This window comes from Lutra lutra, chromosome 4 (genome assembly GCF_902655055.1).
Source record: "Lutra lutra chromosome 4, mLutLut1.2, whole genome shotgun sequence".
Taxonomy (NCBI): domain Eukaryota; kingdom Metazoa; phylum Chordata; class Mammalia; order Carnivora; family Mustelidae; genus Lutra; species Lutra lutra.
The window spans coordinates 125,171,749-125,194,526 of NC_062281.1; the positions used below are offsets into that span (position 1 = coordinate 125,171,749).

At 36.5% G+C, this 22,778-nt stretch overlaps 1 protein-coding gene across 2 annotated transcripts in view; it reads left to right on the plus strand.

The window, feature by feature from the left end:
• ZNHIT6 (zinc finger HIT-type containing 6) overlaps window positions 1-22,778 on the plus strand; it is a 60,384-nt gene that overhangs the window by 36,679 nt on the left and 927 nt on the right. Inside the window, exons 9-10 of one of the 2 annotated variants that reach the window (XR_007126465.1) lie at window positions 12,522-12,685; window positions 19,190-19,314. Coding sequence is in view for 1 of the 2 variants with exons in the window: in XM_047724382.1 (XP_047580338.1) it covers window positions 19,190-19,314 (125 nt within the window). In the remaining variant the exon portion in view is untranslated. Of the gene's footprint in view, window positions 1-12,521; window positions 12,686-19,189; window positions 19,315-22,778 lie in introns of those variants that run through there. The other variant, XM_047724382.1, reaches the window with a different exon arrangement.

A 22,778-nucleotide genomic window follows, 5' to 3' on the forward strand; every position in this document is an offset into this window, starting at 1 on the left:
TCCTGGGATCGAGCCCCACATCGGGCTCTCTGTTCAGCAGGGAGCCTGCTTCCTCCCCTCTCTCTCTGCCTACTTGTGATCTCTGTCTGTCAAATAAATAAATAAAATCTTTTTAAAAATAAATAAATAAATAAATAAAATAAAATGGGGATGATAATTATTATAAGATTGTCGTGAGGAGGGTTGCCTGGGTGGCTCAGTGGGTAATGCCTCTGCCTTTGGCTCAGGTCATGATCTCGGGGTCCTGGAATCGATCGCCGCATGAGGTTCTCTGCTCATTGGGGAGCCTGCTTCCCCCTCTCTCTCTGCCTGCTTCTCTGCCTACTTGTGATCTCTCTCTCTGTCAAATAAATAAATAAAATCTTAATAAAAAAGATTGTCGTGAGGAGCACCTGGGTGCTCAGTTGATTAGCGTCTGCCTTTGGCTCAGGTCATGATCCCAGGGTCCTAGGAGGGAGCCCCTAGTCCGACTCCTTTCTCAGCGGGGAGCCTGCTTCTCCTTCTCCCTCTGCCATTCCCCCTGCTTGTGCACTCCTTCGTTCCCTCTCTTTCTCACTCAGATAAATAAAGTCTTAAAAAAAAAAAAAAGATTGTCATGAGAGGTTAAGGTATTTCATTCCGCACATGGTAAGTGCATGCTTTTATTACTACTACTACAGATAAATGGATTCTTACAAAATGTTTACACATAAGATAAGACCTGTAGTTAAGAACAGATTTAAACACCAAGTCTTAACCAACTTTTACCAATATATCTCAGATACTCTCAACTTCATATCATTGATCATGGTTCAGTGATAAAAAAAAGTTCAAGTTTTCTATCACATAGTTTTTTCCCTAGACTTGTTAATTCAGTATATTTATATACAATTCATGCTTTAACTCTACTCCTTCCCCCAAAATATTTGGGGTCTTAAGTGAGGGGTGGAAAATTTTATGGGTTCTGCACAGATAGTTTATCCACTTATAATATCCATGTTAACCAAAATCAGTATTTCTGAAATTGGCAATCAAACATTTATGTAATTAGTGAGAAATACTGATGTAAAAGGTACATTTTTTTCAGTTTTCCCTAGCAAAATCTTAAAGTAAATTTCATACAATTCATGTTTAAACAAAACAATTTGCATCACTCCCTTGGAATTTACCTCCTATCAATCATTAAATAATTTTTCCTTCTTTTATTATCTGTTACCTCATTCAAATTCAGTTCCTTTCTTAACATTTGCTATATTTTATTTAGTTAATTCTTGTAAATGTTACTCGCATTTATGTTGTACGCTCTTGATGAATATATTGTGGCTTCAGTCTCATAAGCCTGTTAAGAGAACACCTGTGAGAGTTTTTATGAAAAATGAAATCACTTTCGGATAGTTGTCTCATCTCATCTTCTCTCAAGTCTTCTCCTGACAACCTGCTGATGTGTCCAACCTTCTAACACTTCTGCACCACTCTGAGTGTTTGCCAGCTCCTTGTCCTAGACTGCCAGTGTGGGGGATAACAGGTAAATGGCTCCAGAATGGTTGGAAGGGAGACAGTGAAAGTGCTACCCATGTGGCTGATTAGCTTCATCATTTCCTTTGTTGTGTATAATTACAGATAGCAGACATTGGCTACTATTTTAATGCTGCATGAATGCAGTGGTTTTCTTAATAAGTATGTGTTTGAAATATATTGCTTTTTTTATTATTAACATATATGTATTATTTGTTTCAGGAGTATAGGTCTGTGATTCATCAGTCTTACACAATTCATAGCACTCACCATAGCACATGCCCTCCCTAATGTCCATGCCTTTCTAGACTTAATAAAAATATTTTGATGAGGTTGGGCATCATCTTGACCACGGTCACCTTGTTTTCCTAATCTGTTAGGCAAATAATTAAATTTCTTTACCAAAACTAAGGAAAACAGCCCATTATCATTTTGGTACAACTGGTAAGAACAAAAGGTTTGGGTTTGTTTTTTTTTTTTTTTTCTTTTTTCCTTTTTTTGTTTTGTTTTAGTTTATTATAGTTTTTTGGTTTTTTTTTTTTTTTAATTTTCTTTCTTTGTTGTTACCATTTTTATTTCCTCCATTACCAGAAAGAGAAAGTTTGCTATATTTTCATTTTAAGTCTAGGCAAACTGGGACGTGGCCAGTGAAGATATCCGCTGCTCACTGAGACAGCTAACCATGACTCTTTGACATAGTATTCTCTTTTTCCAAAATTCTAGGAAACCAAAACTATACATGTTAAAAGGTGGATGCTTAGTATTTTAAAGTTTATAATACAGGACAGGCTGTTTGGGCTCAGATAGCCTTCACTTTTAACTTGGAAATGTGTGCTATAAATGTTTGAAGAGGCAAAGAGGTTAGAGATTTTGAGATGGAGATTTCAGCATTTCCTAGCAGACGAGTGTTTTCCAGGAGAGTGGCTGACAGAAATGCCTACAGCATGACATGATCCAGAGGGAAGCAGTTGGGAAAATCATTTCACACAATTGCATTAGAAATTAGGATACAGAGAGACCAGAGCACAGGAAGATACCAGTCAGATTGGAAAGGTTTCTTTTAACAGAGAGTGTAAACCTGAACCTGAAACCAGGTCAAAAAGTGCACTGAATTGGAGGTCCAGTGACCTAATTGTAGGCACTCAGTTTCTCTGTGCTTTGTTTTCCATTAAGATCCTTAATTTTCTCTTTTATACCTTCTTTAGGAACCCAAAAATTTTCTCTTTTATACCTTCTTTAGGTCACAAAAGGGACCAAAGTTGGGCCTTGGGTTAACCTTAATTCCCAACGGGAAAGGCATGATAGATTAATAAAGTAAAAGGTGATATTGTTCAAGGAATACCTAGAATAGGCTGTTCTGATACTAAACCTGAGCCAATCTGAATAACATGAAAAGTATTTTGACTTTCTCTTATCTATATCAAAAACTTGTTATCCAAATTTCCCCATTTGAGTTGTTTATTTGAACTCAGTAGTCTATTGGAAGTCATTAGGAAGAAGGCAAAGAAAATCCAGTGAAGGAGTTTTTATTCTACATTGGGATAAGGTGCATCATTTATTTTTGAATTGTTAAGTCCGCTTCATGATACCGTGATCCTAATTGCTATAAAACTTCCAGTTTTCAAGTATTTTCTAATCATGAATAATGAAATTAGATACCTGAGAATCCTTTTAGAAATAGATTTTCATTTGATTTTTTTAATGATTTTTTAAATTAAAGATGTTTAAATCACTGTTTTTCAGATAATGCATTCATAGATAGGATAAGATGAGCACTTATATTTGATTGTAACTTGATTACATGTATCATTAAACATTCAGAGAACATCTAAGTAATATTATTATAGGTTTTAAAATATTAGGCTTCTAATATAAGATAAGCATGCTAAAATGGAAGGATTTTATTATTTCCTAAAAAGTACTTACAAGGCAGAAACATGTAGTTTCCTTGTGGCTGTTGATTTTAAATGTATCCTATGATTTACAGCATTCCAGTGACTCCAGAGCAAAGTCTTTTTACCAAATATTTAATGTTGCCAGTTTCCACTGGTTGTGTTTTCCATTTTTGGAGGGTTTATGACAGTTGTTTCATGATGTACCTGATCCGCTAGAGCAGTCTTAAATATTTCCCAGTTTTTAGCTTTGCCATACATGACTTTTATTTTTAGGCTTAGGGGATTATAGAGTGCATGTCTAACCCTAAGGAATTTGCTGCTGATCTGTTTGGGAGTTTTCTTTCCAGAATACACAGGGTTTGAATTTGTGTTTTCTTATAAAAGCTAATATGGCTTCGTAAATAAATTCATGTATTCATTCACTTGCAAACAGTGATACCCACTTTGGTTCAGGTTATCATTTTAGACATTAGGGTAATGGCAGTAAGGGAACCATCCTGCCTCTGTAGAGCTTACATTCTCAGTGAAGGAGAATTCATGAGAGGTGCTTTTGTTCGCAGGCCACCCTTTATCTTTTGCCACAGCATTTCTAACCAGCTCTCTCTTCTCAGGTAGTAAATGAGTGGTTTTGAAACAGAAAAACCTATGTTGGTAATGCCAGGTCCTGTAAGAGATAGTCATTGTGTTGCTGCTCACTTAAGTTGTTACTGACTGAAGAATTTAGAATACTCCAAAGTTTGATACTGTTCATTCAGTTGTAATTTTCAAAATCTGTTTTCTGTATTTTAATGGAATCATTTATTTCCCATAAAGAAGTTGAGATACATTTTCTTGTCATGTTTACTTTGCTGCTTTGATGTTTATGTAAGGTCCTTTTTATTTATTTATTTATTTTTTAAAGATTTATTTATTTGAGAGAAAGAACGGGAGAGAGGGGCGGAGGGAGAGAGAATTCCAAGCAGACTTCACTCTGAGTGCGGAATCCAGAGTGGGGCTTGATCTCACAACCCCAAGATCCAAGACCTGAGCTGAAACCAAGAGTTGGTCACTTAACTGACTGCATCACCCAGGTGCCCTGTAAGGGCATAGTTTTGATAAAGATATGGTTTAAACTATTATGGGATAGTTCTTTCCAAATTTACTCAAAAACCATTAATTAAGCACTTTTATCTTTGAGGCATATAAATAAAAACTGGGGTTTATTCAAGAATGAATGGGGTATAGTTCTCCTATAGTGGGGCAAAACAAACCTGAAGCAGTAGTGACTGACTGAGGTTCCTGGCATGGATTTGTTTTTTGAGAGATGCCAGTGAGCCTGGAGAGTCTTCTGGGCACATCGAGTTTTAAGTAGAAGAGGCATCGTTTTCTGGAACATTATTTTTAAAAGCAATGGCCTTTTTATACTAATTTGTTATTAGGATCCCTTCAGAGTGAGATGATATCATATTCTAGTAAGAAATAGTAATATTATACTTTCGGAATAGAAGTAGACCTGATTTTACTTTGAGAGGTTCCAGACTAGACTTTGTAGACCAAAAGCCTCACCATTGTAAATACTAAGCTTATTAGATCACTGTTTCTCAAACCTAGCCCACATTATGAGATGTTCCAAAATAACTTTTTTGTCTTTATGCAAGAGCCTACATCAGAGTGGATTTTCTGTAAAGTCAAAATAATGTTATAAATTTGGTACAAACCTTGAAAAGTTACTAAGCCTGTTTCCCCACCTGAAAGTGGAGATCAAAACAGAAGCAATAGTGCCTTGTTGTGAAGAATACTTTGTGATGTTAGCTGCTAGTACAGTGCTTGGGACATAGCAAATCACTCTTAGTAAATACCTATTACTCATGTATTAAGAGTTGTGATAGGGGCACCAGGGTAGCTCATTTTTTTTAAGCGTCTGCCTTTGGCTCAGGTCATGATCTTAGGGTCCTGGGATCCAGCCCCACGTTGGGCTCTCTGCTCATAAGGGAGCCTGCTTGTGGTCACTCTCTCTTTCTCAAATAAATAAAATCTTACTTTAAAAATTATTAAAAATAAGAGTTGCAATATTCAGACAAAATCTTGCAGAATTGACTCAATATAAGGGTTTTTATTATTGTTTAAATCCTGAAGATTACTTCCTTACGAAAAGGAGGAAATCGGTTTCAAACAAAAAATTCCGTGTAATCAGCAGTGGACTATGTTACACATTACTTTTTTTTTTTTTTTAAGATTTTATTTATTTGATAGAGAGAGATCACAAGTAGGCAGAGAGGCAGGCAGAGAGAGAGGAGGAAGCAGGCTCCCTGCCGAGCAGAGAGCCCGATGTGGGGCTCGATCCCAGGACCCTGAGATCATGACCTGAGCTGAAGGCAGAGGCTTAACCACTGAGCCACCCAGGTGCCCCACACATTACTTTTTTTAAAATAACAACTTGTTTCAGCCATTTTGTCTTTCTTATACTTGTGAGAAGTACCCTAAGTTCAATATTAGCTATACTCTGAACACGTTTACCATTAACCATGTGGGGGCAGATACCCAATCATGTTTAGTTTCTTTTTCTTTTGATATAAATTGGATATTGGGAGAATATGAGGTTTGAGGAGTTTGTGTATTTAGGGTGTTATCAAGTATTATTTCTGTACAGTGACTCTCAGATGTATTTTCAACCTTTCTCCCAAACTCCAAATCCTGGTTTGTAGCTATCTTATTAACACATCTCATTAGATCTTAAACCAGTTAGAGCTCATCACACCACATCTGTTTCTTCCTGATTGTGTGTGTGTGTGTGTGTTACAAATATAGATTAAATGGGTTGATTATGTTCCTGGCATCTAGTAAGCAGTCAGCAAATACTGATACTTACTCCTTGTTATTGGCACTGTCATTCTTGTAGTGAGACATAAGACCTTAGAGCCATCTTTCACTTTTCCCTTACTACTCTGGCTTACATGGTTGCTTCCCTCTCCATTTTTCTGAGTAGGCTATTGTTTATTAGTATTTGTAGTGGAGCCTGTCCCTTCTCTCCAACTGCATGTGATTTCCTATCGTTTGAGCCATAAAAAATCTGTTGTATTTCTCATAGTTTCCTGCAATCATGTCTTATTTTTCTCCCAATAAGATTTATGCTATTCAATAATAAACTCCCTTTTGAAAAACAGTGACTACATTAGGCATCTTCATTGTTATATTTCCTGCAGTACTAAGTCAATGACTTCCCCATAGTAGGAATTTCTTAACAAGTAGTATACTGATTCACTTAAATGTATGTATGCTTGCTATTTGCTAGATGTTGATACCACTTTAATACCCAAAAGCAGGATTGGGACAACTTTTTCTATAATGGCCAGAGAGTAAATGTCTATGGCATGGTGGGCCATATAGTCACAATTGTCAACTCTGCTATTATAGCGCATACGCAACTATAGATAATACATAAATGAATGGGTATGACTTACAACGTTTCAGTACAACTTTATTTACAAAACGGACAGACAGTGGGTTGAATTTGGCCTGCTGATTTTGTTTGCCAATCTCTGCTCTAAAGGATTTTTTTTTAAGTAGGCTCTACACCCAGCATGGGGGTTGAACTCAGAACCCTGAGATCAAGACCTGAGCAGAATCAAGAATTGGATGCTTAACCAGCTGAGACACCCAGGCGCCTCTAAAGCATTTTTTATTGGTTATTTGACTATATCATTTAATCAGTGAAGGGCTTCAATTCTCAATATGGAAAATGAGAGAGAAAAATAGAAAGAGATTACAACAACTGCCCAGTATAATTTCAAGTTACTTCAGAAAAAGCAGTTCCTGCTCAAAAGACGGGCTTTCTGATAAATGAACGTGACCCAAAGTGTCAGTGAGCCCCTTCCATGTGTCAGCTCAGTGTTAAGCCCTGCACAGGCATCTAAAAGACCAGCCCTCAAGGAGCTCACAATCTAGGAGAGAAGGCAAATGTATGATAAATGCCACAATAGCTATGTATTTTATATATAAGGCATAATAAGTGCCCAAGGGAAGGCATGGGCATTTCGCATAGATCTTCCAGACTTGTCATTTTTTGATGGAAGCACGCACCAGTTGCCTTCACTCTGCTTGCAAAGATTGGCATATAAAGTCAAGTGTTTGGACTTTAAACCCAAGCCAAATTAAAATATTGTTTAATAGGCTTTGACTTAATGAGCAATGCAGAAGATTATTACTCTTCTTGGGGATACTACCCTGTTGTAGTTGCACAGATTTTATTAGCTGTTTCCTACTGTTCTGGTTGTAGTTAATAATTTTTGGAACACTTTTTTTTTTTTTTTTTTTTTTTTTTTTTTTTTTTGGGAAAATCAGCCAGCAAAAGTATGAGCTCTTTCTCCTGGATGATTTTATTTCCATGCTGAGAGGATGTTTTTTAAATAAAAACTAAGGTTACTTTACTTTCTTTGGATCTGTAGCATGAAATATTTTAAAAAGCATTTACAGTGAAATTAAAGAAGTAAGATGCTTTTTCCTATGTTGTTTTAGAGAAATTGATTTTGTTTATGAAATGGCCTCAAGTGAGACCCACCTGACCTCCTTTTGGTTTTCAATAACACTCCCATCCCCTGCCCAGCAAGCAACCTTTCTACCTTAGAGCGGAGCTGACCTCCAGTTCATATAACTTGTTCAGATTCTGATTTCCCTGACTCTCAGCTCTGCCTTCAAGATACCACCTCCCAGCCTCAGTTAATTCTAAGAGCCTGGTCTCTTGCCTGCCTTTCCACATAGCCCTGCCATATCCCTCCTTGCTTTTTACCTAACCCATACCCCACTGGCCAATTATTCCTCCTGACCATAAACATCTCTACAACTGAACATTTAACCTGTATTCTTTTCTCACAAAGTGCTTCTCAGATTTCAGTGTCCATCATAATCATTTAGGACGGTTGTTGGAAATATAGATTTCTAGCTTACCCTTAGAGGCTCTGTTTTATCATTTTCACATAGGACCCAGAAACGTGCATTTTTTACAGTCTCTGCTTTCTAAGTTATCTGTGTGATCAAACTTTGAGAAACACTGGCCAGGGTGGTAAACTCCTTGAGGACATTTGATTCCCATACAGTGTCTGACATGTTTTCTGTATAAGTATTTGGCAGATATTTATTCAGTTGAATTTTTGAAGATGTGAAAAGAAATATGTAGTTTGATATTAAGGTGGATTTTTTGAAATCAGATTTTTACGTCTTAGTCTGTAAGCTTTGCCTAATTGAATTGGAACTGGAAAATTATCTTATTTCAGGCTTACAGAAAATAATTGAAAAATATACTTTGAAGTATTCTAAGTAAGAAATTTATAGTATACACTATGCAGCCATCAAAAGAAATGAAATCTTGCCATTTGCGATGACGTGGATGGAACTAGAGGGTATTGTGCTGAGCGAAATAAGTCAGTCGGAGAAAGACAACTATCCTATATGATCTCCCTGATATGAGGAAGTGGAGATGCAAGGTGGGGGGCTTGGGGGGCAGGAAATGAATAAATGAAACAAGATGGGATCGGGAGGGAGACAAACCATAAGAGACTCTTAATCTCGCAGAACAAACTGAGGGTTGCTGGGGGGAGGGGGGTCGGGAGAGCGTGGTGGGGTTATGGACATTGTGGGTGTGTGTGTGCTGTGGTGAGTGCTGTGAAGTGTGTAAACCTGGCAATTCACAGACCTGTACCCCTGGGGCTAAAAATGCATTATATGTTTATAAAAAAACTTAAAAATTAAAAAAAATCAAATTGCCCCCATGCTTTAAAAAAAAAAAAAAAGAAATTTTTAGTATGCAGTTAAAAGTTAGGATTTTTTAAAACTTCCTGCCATTCAGTGGGTTAAAGCCTCTGCCTTCGGCTCAGGTCAGGATCCCGGGGTCCTGGGATCGAGCCCCGCATCAGGCTCTCTGCTTGGCAGGGAGCCTGCTTCCTCCTCTCTCTCTGCCTGCCTCTCTGCCTACTTGTGATCTTTGTCAAACAAATAAATTAAAAAAAATCTTAAAAAAAAAAACAAACTTCATGCCATTAAAAAACAAGGTGTTGGAAGTTAACATTATTTTGAGAATATTGGTACAGAATAAAATATATTATCAGAGAACATTAAGGGGATTCCAGAATGTCTAAGGACAGCATTAATTACTTTCAGATGTCTTGTCTTAGGAAAATTGCAGACTCCGTTGTTGCCTTTTAGTTACATGCCTTGAAAGTAAATGTGCTGAAGGAAGGGTTAGTAAAGACAGCAGTATACTCTCTAGGTGGGATTATTTAATTTCCTTATTTTCTTTTTGGAATTTGGTTCTATAAATGAGAACTTAACAATAGTAAGCAAACTTGCAAGTAATAGAAGATGCCATCATCCAAAATTGCCCATCTATAAGATAATTTCCAGTAAAAATATTACTTAAAATGTAGTATGTTTGTGTTTTAATCAATTTTATACTAATAATTAAAATTATTCAATTCAGAAGTATTTTTAACATTTAAAGTATTAAGGTCATAGGTAATAAAATTAAATTTTTAGTTTACATACACATTTTTGTTACAGAAAAGTATAAATGGGTAATCAGTAAAAGATTTTCAAACATAAAGACATTATTCAGGGTAAAATTTCTTTGTGGAGAATTAGAGTGGAAATACAAGTTCAAGGAGAAAAGGGAACCATATAAACTTTCTAACTATTAAGGAAGAGCTTGGGGGAAAAAAAGAGAAGAGCATGTTCATCTTTTTTTTTTTTTTTTTTTAATTTTTTAAATTTTATTTTTTCCAGTGTTCCAAAGTTCTTTGTTTATGCACCACACCCAGTGCTCTATGCAATACATGCCCTCCATAATACCCATCACCAGGCTCACCCAACCGGCCACCCTCCTCCCCACCAAAACCCTCAGTTTATTTCTCAGAGTCCACAGTCTCTCGTGGTTTGTCTCCCCCTCCGATTTCCCCCAACTCACTTCTCCTCTGCATCTCCCCCTATCTTCCGCGTTATTCCTTATGCCACAAGTAAGTGAAACCACATGATAATTGACTCTCTCTGCTTGACTTATTTCACTCAATGACTTATTCACTCTTCCAGTCCCACCCATGTTGATGCAAAAGTTGGGTATTCATCCTTTCTGATGGAGACATAATACTCCATTGTGTATATGGACCATATCTTCTTTATCCATTCATCTGTTGAAGGGCATCTTGGTTCTTTCCACAGTTTGGTGACTGTGGCCATTGCTGCTGTGAACACAGGTACAGATGGCCCTTCTTTTCACTACATCTGTATCTTTGAGGTAAATACCCAGTAGTGCAATTGCAGGGTCATAGAGTAACTCTATTTTTAATTTTTTGAGGAATCACCACGCTGTGTTCCAAAGTGGCTGCACCAACTTGCATTCCCACCATCAGTGTAAGAGGGTTTCCCTTTCTCCACATCCTCTCCAACATTTGTTGTTTACTGTCTTGTTGATTTTAGCCATTTTAACTGGTATAAGGTGGTATCTCAATGTGGTTTTGATTCGAATCTCCTGATGGCTTATGATGATGAACATTTTTTCATGTGTCTGTTAGCCATTTGTATATCTTCTTTGGAGAAGTGTCTGTTCATGTCTTCTGCCCATTTTTTGACGTGATTATCTGTTTTGTGTGTGTTGAGTTTGAGGAGTTCTTTATAGATCTTGGATATCGGCCCTTTGTCTGTAGTATCATTTGCGAATATCTTCTCCCATTCCCTGGGTTGCCTCTTTGTTTTGTTGACTGTTTCCTTTGCTCTGCAGAAGCTTTTGATCTTGATGAAGCCCCAAAAGTTCATTTTTGCTTTTGTTTCCAAACTTTGCCTTTGGAGACATGTCTTGAAGTTGCTGTAGCCGATGTCAAGGAGATTACTGCCTATGTTCTCCTCTAGGATTTTGATAGATTCCTGGCTCTCATTGAGGTCTTTTATTCATTTCGAGTTTATCTTTGTGTATAGTGTAAGAGAATGGTCGAGTTTCATTCTTCTATACACAGCTGTCCAATTTTCCCATCTGTCTTTTAAATGGATGATATGGTATCGAATTACTATGGTATTTAGATTTGAGTAAATTTATTTAAGAGTGAATTAACATTTTCATTTTAAATCATTAGTATTTACACTCCACGATAAATTGTGTTCTTTTCATCTATTTAAATTTGTGAGTAAAGTTTTTAAATGAAATTTTATATAACCTATTTAAAAATATACAAAAATGGGGCACCTGGGTGGCCCAGTCTATTAAGCCTCTGACTTTGGTTTTATCTCAGGTCATGATCTCAGGGTTGTGAGATCAAGGCCCATGATGGGCTCCATGCCCAGTGCAGGGTCTGCTTGAGATTCTTTTCCTCTCCCTCTCCCTCCCCTCCTCTTCTACTCCTCCCCTCACTAGCATGTGCACTCTCTCTCTCCCTCAAATAAATAAATAAAATCTTTAAAATATATATGTGCAAAAGTATCATCATTTTCCAAAACTATTTTAAGGTATATATAACCAAAAAAGTATGAAGATCCTGAATAAGTTTTCGCAAACACACCAAAAAATGTTTGCTGCAAGGGTGAATTAAGATCAAGGTTAAATTGAGAGGCAAATGGGTATCTTTTTCTTTTTTTTTTTTTTTTAAGATTTTATTTATTTATTTGACAAAGGGAGAGAGATCACAAGTAGGCAGAGCAGCAGGCAGAGAGAGAAGGGGAAGCAGGCTCCCTGCTAAGCAGAGAGCCCAGTGTGGGGCTCAATCCCTGGACCCTGAGATCATGACCTGGGCTGAAGGCAGAAGCTTAACCCACTGAGCCACCCAGGCGCCCCAAGAGAGGCACATGGGTATCTTTATGCAACATAATAAATATTAATAACAATCTCATATTGAGTGCCTCCACTGTTTTTTAGGTGCTTCAGCAAGCATTTTGGGTACATTATGATTATGTTAGATTATACAGGCTTTATAAGTTTTACACATTGTAAGTGATAGAGAGCCCTACCTATAGGTTCGTAACCACCACATGGTGGTACCTAGATCCAAACCTAGGCCTGCCTGTCTCCCAGTACACTGGTATGTGTTCTCAAATGGACATAATGTATGTTCTTCGATTATGTGAAACCCAACCCCAGTTCTTTGTTATATCTTTTTGGGATTGTTGATTGTTTTTCAGAGAGCCACGGTCAAGATGAGTACGTGCTCAAAATGCTGTTAAACTATGGCCATATTTTGGATCTAGACCTTAGAACAAAGGAAGCAAGAGAACATTTGAAGACTAGAAAATGTAGAATCAATCTGAAGAGTGTCCATACATATAAAGGAAATACGTAGAGTGAGGTACTAAATATTTTTATCAGAGAGGGACATATCCAGTGGGTTTTATGCATGACATTCTGCTTACAGCAGTTTTATGATAAGAACTATAAATTTAGCTGCAGAGAAGCTGAAGCTCAGCCAGTTGGCACAGCTGGGTTAGTAGGTACTAGTTATCTAGGTACTTCGTTTGCTAACCCTACCTACCTCCCATTTTTTTAGCACAGCCTGAAAGAATATGTGCAGGTTGGTAAGGAACAAGAGAATATTTTTTGAATGTCTGCTTAGCTTTAGAATTTCTATCATGACATTTGTCCCAATGAAATTTATTAATTATTTCTTTGACTAGTACCATCAGTAAACTGTGGGATTTATTTCTCTGAACTTATTACCTAGTAGACCACCTCTATGTGGTAGATACTAAATAAATATTTGAGGAATTAATCAATGAATAAGTGTTTACATTTCCACATGCATTAAGTATAATGAAGTATGTACTCTATCTCCACAAGATAGGAAGGTTAAGATCTGAGAAATTGACCTACCCAGAAGAAACCAATTTATAGTTACAAAGTCAGGTTTTGGACTTGGGTCTGTCTATAAGATCATGCTTTTTCTACTGACTAATCTTGTCATAGATCATGAACATAATTCCTTTCTAGTATGTCATTTCTCTGCTAGAGGTGCTTTATTATAAAAAAAATCTTCAGAGTATAAAATCTTACTACCGATACTAGTTGGACAACTTCTGCTTTAGAAACATTTCATCTGTTAAATTCTCTTATGTAATCTTTATAAGCTAGCTGTTGAATAGATAACTTTTCCATCATCATACCAATGAAGAAAGTGGAGTACCAAACGTTGAGGAGTCACAGAGGACCTTAAGGTCTAAGGATCTTAAGATTGGAGCCCAAGTCCCTGGATTTAAAAGTAATTAAGCTTCAAGTAAGGATCAGAAAAGACTGAACAAATGGCATCTAGAACAAATAAGAGCTTTTTAAGTCCCTCTTTAAAATTTTAAAATAAGTAATTGGCCACTCTTTTACCCCATCCCATAGCTTTCATACCATGGATAGACTAGAATCATTTGTTGCTGCAGTATGAACTGTTGAGCCTTCTGAAGGAGGAGACATGTGTCTGCACTACCCAGCTCGTGACTAGTGCCCCATATCAAACACTTGTAGCCCTCATTTACATAGATATATTGAAGTCCCAAAACAAAGTGCAGCAAATTACTGTCGGCTTTTTTTTTTTTTTTTCCAAATATGAAAACTAAGGGGCCGCTGGATGGCTCAGAGGGTTAAAGCCTCTACCTTCGGCTCAGGTCATGATCCCAGGGTCCTGGGATCGAGCCCCACATCGGGCTCTCTCCTTGGCAGGGAGCCTGCTTCCTCCTCTCTGTCTCTCTGCCTGCCTCTCTGCCTACTTGTGATCTCTCTCTGTCGAAAAAGTAAATAAAATATTTTTTAAAAATATATGAAAACTAAGAAAAATTAGGTAAGAAGAAAATTCAACTTTGGCAGGATCCATTTCTATATGACGTGGACTGTGTGAATTGCAAAAGTTGTGACATAGGAGTATTATTTGGAGAAATTTTAAATAATACCTTTTTCTTTTAAACAGAAGAATTCAAACTCTCTGACCCCTGTACTTAGTTTTAATTTATGTATCTTCTCCTATTCTGGGTCTTTGTAACAATCTGGTTTCTTTCTTCCTTTTCATTTGGATTTTGAAAACCAGTTTGTTTCCTTAATCCGTACACTTTCTGCTCTATTAAAATAAGTTTAGTACTTTAAAGTTTGTATTATTTTCAAGGAATTTGATTAATGTGGATCTAAAAGAGTTTGCAGTTGATTCAAAAACCATAATTCACTGGTATGGCCTGGAGGAGCCATACCTTAAAAACAGTTAACTATCAAATAACTGATTTATATTAAGGTTAATTTGGGGCTCCTGGCTGGCTCAGTCAGTAGAACATGTGACTCTTGATCTTGGGTTTGTGAGTTCAAGCCCCGTGCTGGGCATAGAGCTTGCTTATATACATACATATATATATGGATAGATAGATTTTAATTTTTTTAATAGCCAAAGATTCAACCTTGTACATTTGGAATCAGTTAGTTGCACTTTTAACTCGGAAATCTAGATTGAGAAATAAATGCAACGATTAAGGATGTAAGTTAAGTGCTATAAACATCACATAAATATCAAAACTTACAAGGGTGGGTGCCTGGGTGGCTCAGTCAGTTAATCGTGTGCCTTTGGCTCAGGTCATGATCCTGGAGTCCCTGGATCAACCCCCACTACTCAGCAGGGAGCCTGTTTCTCCCACTCCCTCTGCCTGCCATTCTTCCTGCTTGTGCACACATGTGCGCTCTCCCTCTCTCTCTCAGTCACATAAATGAAATCTTTAAAAAATATATCAAAACTTGTAGAATTTTAAACCTGGAGTCAATTTGGTGATCACCTTATCCGGTGACTATTTTTTAGTGGAAAAAGTTCTGTGGCCTAGGGACTAACATTAGATTATTAAATTTGGAGAATATTTATATTTAGTTTCAATATTTTATAGGAGGGGAGAGCGAGATCATCTAAGGAGTGTCAGTAATGGGAAATAAAGTAGTTTGTGACTTTTAAAATTCAGTCCTCTTTTGAGTTAGGAGAAACTTTTTTAAAATCCTAATTTGCAAATAAAATAGAGGAAGAAGTTGAGAACTTGGGCAGTTTCTTTGAAAGTTAGTAACAGAGCCAAGATTAAAAACATACCCTTGACTATCAAGACAACTTTTATTTATGTAATGTCAATCACTGTAACACCTGTTTAGACTACTGAGCCATGCTGCCCTTCTAATGCCCCTGTGAAGCTGCCTAGAGCAGGTCAGCTAGTCAGCCTGTGAGGGTGAACAAGTGAAATAACAAGAGGAAATGTCTGAGAGGATCCCTAGGGTAAAAAAAAAAAAAAAAAAACAAAAAACAAATGTTGGTGTCTTAATTCTTCCAAACCGAAGTAGTTTGTCTTATGGTAGCAGAGCCATTCTACTAATGGGAACTCCAGAGTTGAGAAAATTTCAAACAGATAAAACTGACCCTTAGGATTCAGTAACTTAATGGCTTGAAAAAGAGCTAAGGTCTTTAAATGTTTTAGGCAGTGGCAAGCTGGACTCTACAGCTTGCCTAAAGATAATAGAAATAGAAACATTGAAAGTTCTTTTAGCTTCCTGGAAGTAAGTGTGATCTAAAACAATAGTTTGAAAGTTTTAATTCTTTATTTAAAATGTAAAATGCATAAAAAAGCAAATGTGTGTTTCCGTGCTTACGTAGTAAGTATCATTCTTTGTTACGCTGAAGAAGTCCAATGACCTGAACTAAAGTTTCTATCCGAACGTGTTTTGTTTTAGGTAAATACAAATGTAAAACTTTGTTCATGGCTTAAGTAAATGAGCTGACAGTTTCTCTGTTTTATCATTTAACCCCCGCAATAACTCTGAAGTGATACTGTCATTCTCTCCAGTTTCATGTGTGGAAACTAGGGATCAAAGAAGTAAAGTAACTTGTCCAGAATCACAGACCAATGAGTGATGGCACCAGGACTTTAACTCATGGTATTAGGCCCCAAACCCAAGCAGCCACTAAAAGTTGATGCTTTATTTAACTACAGGTCACAAAATGTTACCCATATGTTTTGATAACTTTTCTTTATAAACAGTTTACATAATTTTCTTTTTAAATTTATGGGCAAATTTTAATGGTAGACTGAGAGTACCACTAGTAGTGGAAAAGCGAAGAAATTCAGGATTTCAACTAAAAGATTATCTAGTGAAGTCAAACCTCTTTAACAGACTTGAAAGCCAAAGTCTAGAAGCTTACTCACACTCAATACCAATATTACTGTGATTAGAAGTTTGCAACGTTTTAGGGGAAACACTAAATAAAATTCAGCAGTTCTAATGAAAACCATACAACATACCAGATTTTCATTGTATTTGAATAAAGTATTTTAAAAATAATTCATTGTAAGTTCTTATAAATGTTTGCATCCTAAGTGCTTTGTTAAAGTAGAAAGAAAAGTAAAAGGACCTGCTACAGACATAAAACAGGGTCCAAAATTTTTTGGAACTAAATAAGTAATCATTGTAGCTTTGAGGTTGAAGTAATGTATAACTTAACTACATGTTACTTTTTAAGTATCTCTAGATGTTTCTCTGCTGGGAACATATTTTATACTGTATCAGCAAGAATATTAGGCTTCCAGTTATGTGGCATTTGAAGAATTTTTTTTTTTTTAATGCAGCTTTGGAAGTACAGAGAAACCTAATGAAGATTGAATATTATGAAAAGAAATACCTAAAATGTTAAGTCTACACTGAAAATTACCAAAAACTGAAATAAGTGGAAAACATCCCCTTATTTGTGAAATGTTTCTTAATAGAAGTCTTGTGATTCAGTTTAAATTCACAGAAGATAAGTTGCTGCAAGTGTTTATAAGATATACTACTTAAAAATTTCCTATCTGAGAATTCAAGTCTTATTTTCTCTTAAGAAAAATTTGGTTATATCCATTTTGTATTCTACTTTAAAAGTTAATCTTACACTTTGATATCTAATTCAGTCTCATTTTTCTCTTATGTATAATTGCTGCTAACTTTAAAAAAAGACCCTGCTTATTTCAAAGGGAAATAATGTTTAAAAGATGTGAAGCATTTAATCCTTGAATGCTGGAACCACTTTTAAAGTATTGTAAGCACATCTGTGTTACATTACACAGGGAAAAAAATGTATGCATTCCATGGCCTATGGGCACTAGGGTGGCTGGTTTAGGAAAACTGAGTATTTTGCATTTCATGTTTTTTTCAACATAAAAATTTTTCTGTGATTCTAAAATGAAGAATTGAATTCCAGGGGTAGGGAATTTAGTCAGGCAAACGTAAGTCAAGTACAGTTCCCTCTCTTTTCACCTACTTGTACTTCTGAAAAAAAAATCAGTTTCCATAGCGGGTTTTGTCTTTGCATTTTGTTAAGCACTTCCCACCCCCCACCCCCGCCCTTATTTGAAAAGTATTCCACGGAACAAACTTACATCTCTGTACATCTACACCAGGAGTTCTTCATAAGTGCATTGCATGTCTCAGTCAGCTGCAAGTTAATCTTGCAAATAATCTATTACTCATTAGGAAGTACCAAAGTTTGTAAATGATTTACTCTTAACAAAATTACAGCAGATTCACATGTATTCCAGTGAAAACTTCATTCTTGATCACTTGTATCCAGTATGCTTTCTTGAGCAGGAGGGAAAAGGATGGAATTACAGCTGTCAGGGTGGGTATCCCTTAGGATCTGTGTTCTGCATGTGAATATCATCTGTCATTGGTGGAGATGGAAGAAAAAAGTTGGAAAATTATGACTACATTGGTGAAATGTTCTCATCTTTTTCCTCTTTAACGTGACATGATATTCATATGCCAACATATTCCTACGTGCAACTCCTAGTGAGCTAGTGAGTGAAACTCCTAGTGAGTGAAATTCCACCCCTTTCTCTGCTGGCCCCAGAAAAGCAAGCAAGGGGGAGAATGTTAGAGGAATGCATTTTTAATCAACTCAAAAAATTTCTTTTTTTTTTTTTTTTAAGGTGTGACTTGAGAGTTTTATACCTTAAGGAACATTAGCATCTAATTACCTATGACACATTTGACAGCTATGTCATGATACCTTGAGTGGTAAACTCCATATTCCTTAAATTTTGTGCTTTAGCTTCATCCAGAAACTCAAACCTGTTTTTTTTTTTTTTAATTTCAAAATAAAGGAAGGCCTAATTAATTGTATGGCAATGTAAATTTCTTATTTATAATTAGAATGAACTTTTTACAAAAGTATTCCTAGCCAGTTATTTTAACACCATATGTTCCTGGAAATTATCATGAGATAGTTTTTTGTTTTTCTTCAAAGGCTCAAACTAAATATATTTGAGGAATTTGAATTTTGAACTCGTCATTCCCTGATCCAAGAAGAATTCATGACACATTAAACCATAGATATTGTATAAAAGTTAGACTTTATTCCTTGATCTGAAAATGACTTGTTTTCAAGCTTTTCTAATATCAAATTATTTGATGTGCTCTTGATTTAGCTTTAGAACCTGTATAGTAATAGCATCTGATTTTTTTTAAAGGTATTAAACTTACTATATTATAAGGAAATAACAAATTAATGTTATTAACATTTAAAAAAAAATTTTTAAAGATTTTATTTATTATTTGACAGACAGAGATCACAAGTAGGCAGAGAGGCAGGCAGAGAGAGAGAGAGAGGAGGAAGCAGGCTCTCGGCTGAGCAGAGAGCCCGATGTGGGGCTCAATCCCAGGACCCTGGGATCATGACCTGAGCCGAAGGCAGAGGCTTTAACCCACTGAGCCACCCAGGCACCCCAACATTTAAAAATTTTTTATTTTTAATAAAATATATATATCTTCATTATTAGTAACTTTGAATATTAAGGAAGTTTTTTATTTTTGTTTTGCTTTTTATTGTAAGGTATTATGAACTGGATCCTTACAAAAGTCTCCGTGACAATTTGAGGAACAAAGTGATTATTGAATATCCAACATTACATGTGGTATTAAAAGAATCCAGTCATGACATGGAAGTTCTTCACCAAGGTAAATGTAAATTTGTTCCTATAATGCTTAGAGTAACTCTAGTGAACCTGAGCACTTACATGACTGTCTTTATTTCTTTATATATTTGTTTTCCCACTGTATTTACACACTTACCTGAATTTGCTCTATACCTAGCTATAGCTAATGTAAAGAACCAAATGAATGAGCTACTGATTCTGTAATGATGGGAGCACATAGCTTATAATATCAGTTTAAAATGAATAAGTTTGTCTCTAAAATGACATTATTTGCCTTTTTGGAGTACTACAGGTTTTTGTCTTTTTTTAAAGCTAATAACCTTTAAGTAACAGTCTGTCCAATATCAGATAAATTTACTCTCTAGTTAAAATTCCTAAAATGAGGGGTTATAAAACATTTTTTAGTATCTTACCTTATAGAAAGAGATAATCTTTGAAAGAACATCAGGTTTAAAGTTTGAACTATGTTTAGAATAAGCTAGTGCCATTGACTTGACCTTTATTTTCCTTATTTAAACGCAGTGATTTTATTTTCCTTGATGTTTGTTTCTTTGGCTATATTTCTTATCATTTTAGTGATTCTTTAAAAGTAGATACTTGTCCCTCTTTGGCGAGTAATGGAATTGGAAGTATTAAAACTAGAAATGGTGGGGCGCCTGGGTGGCTCAGTGGGTTAAAGCCTCTGCCTTCGGCTCAGGTCATGATCCCAGGGTCCAGGGATCGAGCCCCCATTGGGCTCTCTGCTCAGCGAGGATCCTGCTTCCTCCTCTCTCTCTGCCTGCCTCTCTGCCTACTTATGATCTCTGTCTGTCAAATAAATAAATAAAAGTCTTAAAAAAAAAAAAAAGCTGGAAATGGTATATGTAAAAGCTTAGTATCTAAAATGACTTATCCGTCTTTGCCACCGCTGGTTAGAGTGAGCTACTTGTGTTTCTAAATGCAAAATCTAGAGGATTAATAAAATTCAGAATTTACTTTTTAAAAGACAGCGAGGTGACTCAACTCAAAACCATTAGATACCACTATGCAGCTAAGAATAATAGTTACAGGCCAAGTTTCATTGTAAAACAGTCTCCAGATGACCAGTGAATTCTTGGATTGGCTTGAATCTATTTTTTAAATGATATTACTTAAAACATACGGTTTAGGTTTTATTGTTACACCAGCAGTATAGGCTGAACTAAGCAGTAACCTTTGTTTTAAGGTGTTCTCTTACACATGTGTATAATGGGGTTTTTTCTTGGCAAAAGTGAATAGGAGAAATTTTTTTTTCAAGGCAGCCAAAATTTTGTCAGCATCACAATTTGAAACTAGAATTTTAGATAGCAAATGTTGAAGTTTCTAATAATCAGTTATGGGCCTCTTAATCCTTAGATTAATTCTTGACTTTATATTTTTCACAATTTGAGAATATGTGATTTTTTCTCCAATTCCAAATGTGTTATAAGTGACCAATTTCACTTTTTTTTTCTTTTTTTAAGCTGTGTAAAACCTTCCTTTTTCCTTCATATAATTCACATAGCTCTCTAAACGTTGGTTTCAGGGAAAGTTGTTTAGTAATGTGGATTACTAGCCAGGGCGAACATGTCTGTGTAAGTAAACAGAGCACACACAGTGACTCTTTCACCTTGTTTAGGAATGCACACTGAGGGAAGGCTTCCTGTAACGAAGCAGAATGAAAAGGCTACTTTTGTAGTGTACTTGGAACCTGATTAAGTAAAATTTGCTATTTTTTGGTGGGTATCTGATATTTGACTTATTTACAGGAAGACAAGTGACTAGTTCTTTCAGGATAGAGGATCATTTAGAGCTGCTGTGGCAAAAACTTAGACAGTCTGACAGGATCTTAAGGACCATACCAGTGTTGTTACATCATAAATACACACACTTTAAAAATAATGCCGGGTCTTTTGTACATGCATTTCTTTATGTGAAATGCACACAATTTTGTCTGTGCATTTCTTTGTGTGAAATGCACTTCAAGTTATCTGTTTCTTTGAACATTTTCATAACTTTGGATATCCTGCAGGGTGGTCCCTTAATGCAGGAGGAGGCTTATATAAGAACAAGGCATTTTCTTTGGAAAGCCTTGAAATTCCTTCTCTCTCCGGAGGCAAAAATGTTGGGATTTTGATCTTGAGTTCATAGCACAAGGTGTCTCTCTTCTAGTTTGGGAAAAATGTGTTTCTGGGCCGGCATTCAGTAGTTTTCACACTTGATCATTGTTACAATGTTTGGTATGGTTGTAGATTGCCGTAATTGCTTTTCAAAAGTCTGCCGGTATTGATGGGCAATAGGCAGGTGTTGTTTCTTCGCTTTTTAAGGAATATAAAAGGTTGACTGTAAAAGATTGAGCAGTGAAGGTAGCCCACTAGATTAGAAATGTGGAGTGCTGATCACCCATCTGTTAGTCCAGTGGGAAGTGCTTAGAATGGCGTTACCTGCTTGGCAGTTCCCTATTTGCCAAAGTTAGCTAGGAGTTTAAATGATTTAATAAGAGCATGCTGGGGGGGCCTGGGTGGTTCAGTCAGTTAGGTGGCTGCCTTCAGCTCAGGTCATGATCCTGGGGTGCTGGGATCAAGCCCCACATCTGGCTCCCTGAGCAGGGAGCCGCCTTCTCCCTCTGCCTGCTGCTCTGCCTACTTGTGCTCTCTCTGTCAAATAATAAATAAAATCTTAAAAACAAAAAATAAGAGCATGCTGCTTTTTCAGTCTTAAGAAACAAAGAATGGAATACAATAAAAGAAGAAAACAGGCCACTTCAGGAAGGAAAGAAAGAGAAGTGGTTTCCCCCGAATTGCAGTAGTACAAAGCTCCACTGATTTAAAAATATCAGCAAAATGTATTTCTCTCTTGTTCTAAAATAACTCGGATAGAAAATGTCTCTGCCTTTTGACAAGGAATCCAACCCTAAACTGAGGACTTTAGTTAGTGAAAATACATAATGTAGGAGCTACTCATCAATCTCTTGTTGGGCCAGTGTATCCTTTCATCCGTTCTACCTCCCCCTCCTCCCCTCATTCTTCCTTACCCCCTTTCTTTTCCTCTTTTTCAATGTGTGTGGCATATTGGGGTGGGGAGATGGGGATGGATCTCAGGCACAAGAACACACATGTAAACTTTACAGTGCAGTAGGTGCTCTAATAAAATGTGTATTAATTGCAAAGAAAGCTAGAGGAGAAACAACTGACTTGTATTATCATGGAGATACTTGAAGGATTGTACTGGAGTTTGAAATTTCATAAGGATCAGGACTATATCTTGGATTGAACCTGTTCACTGCTTTACTCATAAAAAGGGATTTAGTAGACATTTCGGTTGCTGGGATGATCTTAAATCTAGGTACCATCGACAACCCCCAAGGAACTTGACAGTTGAATATGAGGCAAGATCTAGGTTTATGATTCCAGCATCAGCTCTTACTAAGCTGTGGCCCCTTGAACATTTTCTCTGCCTCAGAGCTTTGTTTCCCTCATCTACAAAATG